The sequence below is a fragment of the Chinchilla lanigera genome, unplaced genomic scaffold (assembly GCF_000276665.1).
Source record: "Chinchilla lanigera isolate Chin_1 unplaced genomic scaffold, ChiLan1.0 scaffold00001, whole genome shotgun sequence".
Classification (NCBI taxonomy): Eukaryota; Metazoa; Chordata; class Mammalia; order Rodentia; family Chinchillidae; genus Chinchilla; species Chinchilla lanigera.
In genome coordinates this window covers 57,731,905-57,739,163 of record NW_004955402.1, presented here as the reverse complement: position 1 = coordinate 57,739,163, position 7,259 = coordinate 57,731,905, and the positions used below count along the sequence as shown (strand labels likewise).

The 7,259-nt window shown below is 43.4% G+C and overlaps 1 protein-coding gene across 1 annotated transcript in view; it reads left to right on the top strand.

Moving 5' to 3' along the window:
- Window positions 1-7,259, top strand: part of LOC102012144 (cytochrome b5) — a 37,233-nt gene continuing 29,974 nt past the window's right edge. Inside the window, exon 1 of the mRNA XM_005373076.2 lies at window positions 1-249. Coding sequence (XP_005373133.1) covers window positions 121-249 — 129 coding nt within the window. The 5' untranslated portion in view covers window positions 1-120. The remainder of the gene's footprint in view (window positions 250-7,259) is intronic.

Here is a 7,259-nt window from a genome sequence, read left to right as displayed (position 1 = left end):
CCTGGGCGCGGGGCCAGGACCCACAGAGCATGTCCCAGGTGGAGGTGGCTGAGACGTGCTCGGTGCTGCACCCGGCGCGGCTGTGTGTTCTGGACCTGGGGTGTCTCGCTGCTTACCGACATGGCCGGGCAGGAGGACCAGGCTGTAAAGTACTACACCTTGGAAGAGATTGAGAAGCACAAAGATAGCAAAAGCACCTGGGTGATCCTGCACCACAAGGTGTACGATTTGACCCGCTTTCTGGAAGAGGTGAGTTGAAGAGCGCGACCTCGGCAGGGGCGCGGGGAAAGGGCCCGGGATTGGGGATTCTGTTCTTCGACCAGTCTCTCGGGGCGGTGTGGCCGGGTCTGCGCCTGGAGTGTGCGCACTTGTGTGTGCACACCTGGGGACGGTCCCCGCGCCTGCACATTTGTGCACCTATGTGCTCGCCGGGAGCGTATGCCAGCTTCACTGCCGCTTGAACCATTTTATTTGTGCATTTTGCTTTTGAGACAAGGCCTCGCTATATATTCTAGACTAGACTTTATATAGCCCAGGCGGGCCTCGAACTCACGGTGATCCTGCTACCTCAGCGTCCCAAGTGCTAGGATTACAGGCGTGCGCCACCAGGCCTGATGTTGAGCCACTTAGCCCGCGGTATGGTCTGGAGTGCTTGTAGAGCGGGACCCGGCTCCCGAGACCTTGTGTGGGCGAATCCTAGAACGCTCCCTAGAGTTAGGACAAAACCCTTCACTTTGTAGGAGAAAGTGCAGTTACGTAAGGATTTTTTAAAAAAAAATTTTTTTTTGTTTGTTTTTCCGGTACCGGGAATCGAACTCATGACCTTGAGCTTGCCAGGCAGGCGCTGTGCCGCTGAGCTAAAATCCCCGGCCCCTACGTAGGGATTTTTAAAGGCCTCTTTTTTCCTTGAGATGGAATAGGCTGATCTCCATCTGGGACTGAGGTCGAACCACCAGTGTTATTTCCGGAGTGGACTTGTGGTACCAGCCAGGTGGAGATGCCGAGAAATGTAGGTTCAAGCTAGAAAGGTCCCAGGGGTCGGAGTTACGATGGGGCGGTCCAGACTGCTCTCCGGTGACATCCATGGGCCCACTCTCCGGACCACGCCTGCACTTACCTGTGTTCACCTAGCAGGGGCTCGGGGTTAATCAGTTTCATCCAGTGGTTTTTGACATCCAGGGTCAGCACTCGGTGGTGTGTGCTTGAGGAGTGCCAGGGAAGAGGACAGGCAGTGGAGCGAAGTCCGCCAGCAGTAGGAGTTGATCCTTGAGCAACGTTGGGAGTTGTAAAATAATTTTGCTTAACTTAAAGGATGACATTCCTTTGCTGAGGTTCTTTGCATTAAATTTTAATTTCTGCTGTACAGTCTAAGGGTGTTTCTGGTAACTGGCTTTACTGCTTCTGGATGTATTTCATTGCTTTGGGGGAGTTTTTGAACCACAGCACTTTCCCACTCCTCACCCCCAGTAAATGAGAATGAAGAGTTGTAGGAATAATTCACAGTGTGTTCTGCTGTTGTTGTTTTGTGGGAGGGACGGAGAAAAATAGAGACCTGATTTTAGCCGGATTGCAGTTTACATCAGGGGATTTTTGTTTTTCAGGGAATGCTAGAGTTAGGACAAAACCAGAAAAGCTTTTTTTTTTACTGATTAGAGCTGATGTTTCTTGGTAAGACATTTTACTTCGCAGTTGTCATTTGGCAGAGTGCCAGAAGATAGAATAGTGTTCTGATTTAGTTAGGAATGGCTTACAGTATGGACTCGGATCTGTCCTCCCTACTTCTGAGCTACAGAGCATATGTGCCCTTTGTAGCTTCTTAAACTACCAGTCCTGGGTGATGATGACATTGGGCCCGTGTAATTCTGAGCTTCATGTACAGTTGTCCCTTCTCCCTGTCCGATGGTATATGTAATGCTGAAACTGTAAGATAATTTCTTCTGTTCCATTCTGTCTATTCAAGAGAGTAGCATTTGTAAAAGAATATTAGGATGTTTTATATTATGAAGAACCTCCCCCCCCCACACACACCCATTCTAACTTACCTTGTTGTACCTTCTCCTGAAGCAGGGTCTTTTGATCTTAGCACTGTTGACATTTTGGGCCAGATAATTCCTCATTCTGGTCTGTCCTGGTCATTGCAGTACACTGAGCAGCCTTCCTGGGCTCTACCCGGTAGGTGTCCCAGTACCCTTTCCCCAAGTGTGACAGCAGCCCCCAGACATTGCCAGATGCCCCGAGTGGCACACAGTTGCTCCTCGCTGAGAATCAATGCTCTAAAACATTGTGCACAACTTTTAATGGCAAATTTTTCAGGAGATCATACATAAGGAAGAAAAGATTATTAGTAATAATAAGATGTAATAATAAACTTGCTCAAAATCATGTTGTTCAGATGAGCTAAGAAAGGGGAGTGGGTTGCACAAAACTTTTCTGAGCAAAACTGGAAGGGATGAGAACAATCTTGTCAGTAGGTACATCAGCTGAAAACAAGTACTTTTATTCTTTCCTTTGCAAAGTTTTCAGGACCCTGTCTTTGAAAGTGACTTGGGAAGAATGCATCTCAAATCACATGAGGAGGAAGAGGGGTGACCCTTGAAAATCAGACAGCCATGTAGAATAGTGTAAGGAGTCTTTTTTTTTTTTTTTTTGGTATTGGGAATCGAACTCATTGGTATTGGGAACTGAACTCAGGACCTTGCACTTGCCAGGTCGGTGCTTATGCCACTGAGCTACATCCTGGGCCCCAATTTTTTTTTTTTTTAAGGGGATGGGGTACCAGGAATCAAACTCAGCACCTTGCCAGTCGGGCACTGTGCCTACTGAGCTATATCCCCAGCTCTAATGTTTATGCCCATATCTTTTTTTTTTTTTTTCCTTTGGTACTGGGGATTGAACTTAAGACCTTGTGTTTGCCAGGCAGGCACTTATATCACTGAGCTATATCCCCAGCCCTTGTGAGGAGTCTTGAGTTTGTGAGAAACACGAGTCTGGGTTTGGTTCTGTTGACTAAAGGTTGGAGGGGTCTTAGGGCATTGAACTTCTTTTCTCATCTCTGGCTCACTCTGTGCCATCGTGTTCTAGGGGCTTGGAATTTAGAAGAGGCCTTTTCTTTCTGTGCACATCCTGCCTTTGGTTGACATGTTTTTCCATTTGCCATTTTAATTATTTGTTTTTACTCTCTGTGGCCATTTCTTGCTTCATGCAGTGTGTTAGTTGCTGGCTTCCTACTCCCAGCGTGGCCTTGGCTTTTGGGCTCTCTGAGTACATTAGAAGAGATTGAAGATTAATTGTTATGCAATATGAGCTCTATCCTCGTGAAATCAGCTCTTCTCTGTTGTTCAGGGGGAGGGCTGGAAATCTAAGAGGGAGGGCAGGCTTATTAGTGAGGTTAGTCTAAATTGCAGCAGGTGTTTGGCTACTTCCTGGTACCTGCCAGACAAGATTGTGGTCCTTGCCTACATATTTTGAGCTTGGTTTTTGGTTTCAGTCCTGAGTGTTTTCTAGATTGTACTTGTGAAATTGAGTCTTGGATATCTGGTTGTATGTTTAGCTGGGTTAATGATTAGAGTAGTTTGAGGGAGAATTATTTGAAATGAAGATTTAGTCCTTTAGAGTATGTCTTGGTTACTTTTCTGGCATTGCTAAGAAAAAAACATCCAACTGTCAAAATTAAAGAAGGAAACGTTTATTTAGCTCACAGTTTGGAGGATTCAGTCTGTAACCTGGGGCCCCAAGGCAGGGTGGTATGGCAGGGGGCAACAGTTCAAGGTAGGGGAAGACAGCAAAAGCCACAGGAGCATGGAGAGGGGTGAGCAAGCCTCTTTTCCTCTTTTCCTTATGTCCATCTCTGCCTTCCTCTTGCACAGGTTCAGGATATTTACAAAGTGAGGACCCTGGTCCTCTGCAGTGAGGTCCTCTGCTGAAACTCAGTTAAGTTTCTAAACTTTTCGAGTAGACACAATGTATCAACCATTACAAGATGGAAGGGTAGTTATATTTCCCTTTCTGTAATTGGGCAGCACCATTTATTCACTTTTCAAAAGACCTGTGGAAATATCATTGTATGATGTTATTACAGTTATTTAGTTATCACTTTCACTTAAAGTCAGTGGGTGTTTAATATATGAAGTAGATTCCTCTCTGAAAATTTGTACGAGTTATGCTTCCTCCCTTTATTTTAAAGATGGAATTTGGTTCTTTAGAATATTTTGTACTGGGGCTGGGGATTTAGCTCAGCAGCAAAGCGCCTGCCTGGCAAACTCAAGGTCGTGAGTTCGGTCCCCGGTACCGGAGAAAAACCAAAAAAAAAAAAAAAAAAAAAAAAAGAATATTTTGTACTGATTTGGGGATTCTGAGTGACTGCTGTAGTTGAATCTTAAAATAGTCTTTGACAGCCTTCTGCCTCACAAAAGTTGTTGGCTCTTTATTCACTGTGGCTTTTACAGGCTTAAACAGGTCTTGTAGGAAATTTAATATTTGTTATTTTTTGTGGAGTGTGGCTTCCTAAATTGTATAGATTAAGGGTTCTGAGCTTGGGGGACCCTGATCTCCCAGAGATCAAGGTAGAGAGTATGCATATTCAGGCTTTGTTTCTTTAATTCTAAAAAACACGTATCTTTACCTTTGATAGGATTTCCATTTTTAGAGCTAACATACTAAATGCTTTTACTTTTTGCAAGAAGTTAGCTAGGGTTTTATTCTCATGCTACTAAAAGCTTTCATGGATTGCTACATGTGCTTTAGATTAATGCAGAATGAATATTTGGTATTATTTAATATATATAGTTTGGTAAAAAATAACTTAGAAAATATGAAATCCATAGGAGGACAATGTAAAGGATCACTGGTTACAGTCACTTAGGCAGCTTGGATAAACAGGTAGCAATAGCTCCTCTCACAAGTCCACCTTATGTGTTCCTACTTTTTCTTTTTTGGTAACCTGTTGATACTTTTGTGAACAGGTTCCTAGAGGCTACTTTGTTTTGATTTTGTTGGTTTGGTTTTTTTTTTCCTTGTCTTTTTGAGACAGGGTCTCAGTATGCAGTTCAGGCTGGCCTTGAGCTCACTTTTTAGCCCAGGCTGGCCTGGAACTCACATCTGTCCTCCTGCTTCAGCCTCCCCAGTGCTGGGGTTACAGGCATGCGCCACCATGCCCAGCTACTTTGTTTACGCCCAGCTACTTTGTTTTGAAATAAGAAACAAAACAACACCAAAAAAATCCCACCAAAAAAAAAAAACCCTGTTAAGTTTTGCTTTTTGTTTATGTAGATGAAATTATACAGAAAGAAAACAGGTTATGCCAGCCAGCATAGGTAAATCAAGAAATAAACAACATGCTATTTGTTACTTATTGTAGATTATTTATTTATTTATTTAGAACTCCGCAAGGATTCTCCTGCCTCAGCCTCCCGAGTGCTGGGATTATAGGCGTGCACGCCATCACCCCTGGCTGATAATGTATTTACAGCAAGTTTCTACTTGATTTAATGGAGTGTGAGCAACCCTGATCTTATTCAATACTTAGAGCACAGTGTTGGATTGGTCTCAGGAAAGCTAGCTCTGGACTTACTGTTAAGCAGGTAATTAGGCAGGTGTTCTCCAAATCAATTTCTTCCAAAACGGTGACTTTTCTGTCATTCACGTCCCCCTCAGGTCTGCGAACACTAGGAGAAGTGATATATGTGAAAACACTGGGAAAGTATGTAAAGAGAAGGCACTCAGGACTGTACATATTTTGCTTAAAAAGTTTTCTGAGGGCTGAGGATATAGCTCAGTGGTAGAGTATGATACTTTTTTGTTTGTTTATTTATTTATTTATTTATGTCTTTTTGAGACAGGGACTCGCTATGCAGTTCATGCGTGCCTTGAGCTCACTTTGTAGCTCAGGCTGGTCTGGAACTCTCAACGATCCTCCTGCCTCAGCTTCCCAAGTGCTAGAATTACAGACATGTGCCACCACGTCTGGCTTTTTTCATTAATTTTTGTGGTAGATCCATGTTTATCTCAGAAAACATACCTCAGAAGTTATGATGTTCGCTTGTAGTAAAAGAAACAAGTCAAAATACAAACATTTACCTCAAATTTGGTTTTCCAGGAATATGCTCTATGCATAATTAGAAATCATTTCCTTTCTGGAACTGTAAAATATGTATAATTTTGTTGTTTTGTGGGGGAGAAGAATACATGATCCTGTAAGGAATTGCATGATATGGGAAAGTGCAAAGAAAAAGTCAAAACTGTCTAAAACTCCACTCCCCAGAGGTGGACACTGTGAACCAACCGGTGGATGTGCTCCAGAGAACTCTGTGTATATACATGTTTGCTTATGGATATCTTGTACAGAAATTATGGAAAGAGTCCCTCCGTGCTGTTTGGTAACCTGCCGTTTTTGTCACTGAATTCTCTATTGAGGGTGCCATTTTATTTCAGTGATCATACATTTCCTGATCATATTGTTCCTGGCTACCGCATTGTGTAGATGGATCATAACTGATTACTCCGTATGGTAAATCCCTGTAAGTGAGATTCTTGGGTGAAAGGATGTGTACTTAATATAGTATTGTGATATGTGTTACCAACTCCCCGCAATACTGTGGTCCTAGTGATCATACATAAAGGCTCACACATTGAGTTTGTTCTTCTGGCTCTTAGTTCTCTTAGTAACTGAGAAACTTGCTTGTAATATTGCTTGTCCACCTCTGCTCTTAAATTATTTGGGTATGTGTTTTAGAAAGTGAATGCAGAGAAAATTTAGCACCCTTGGCATGTACAGTCTCTTCTGAGTGCACTTGCAGAGAGTAATACTTTGTCTATCCTGTGAAAGACATTAGTCATCATTACTAGCACTTTCCTTTCTAAAGATCCAAAGCTATCAGAAGCGCAACCAGAGGTGACTACAGACTGAACGGGACTCTAATGGCGATGGCCCAAAGATATTCCCTTTTTCTTAATGTACCCCACCTTTGAGCTTACTTTTCCTGGGAATGTACACTTAGGTGTATTTATTAACTGGCTCTTTATACCTTTTACTGAATTCTAACATGGGAAGCGGGAGAATGAGTTGAAGATAGGACGGAGCAAACCCGATTCATAAAATGTGGCCTGTGCAGCCAGTTAGTACATGGCCTCTTCAGGTAGAGCTGACATTGCTGTGGAGGATGGATAGAAGTTACAGAGTTATGCTTCTCGTCAGGCCCAGGCCAAAATGATGGCGTTCCCACCAGCACTCACGCTGGAGAGGCACAGGAAGCAGAGTGACT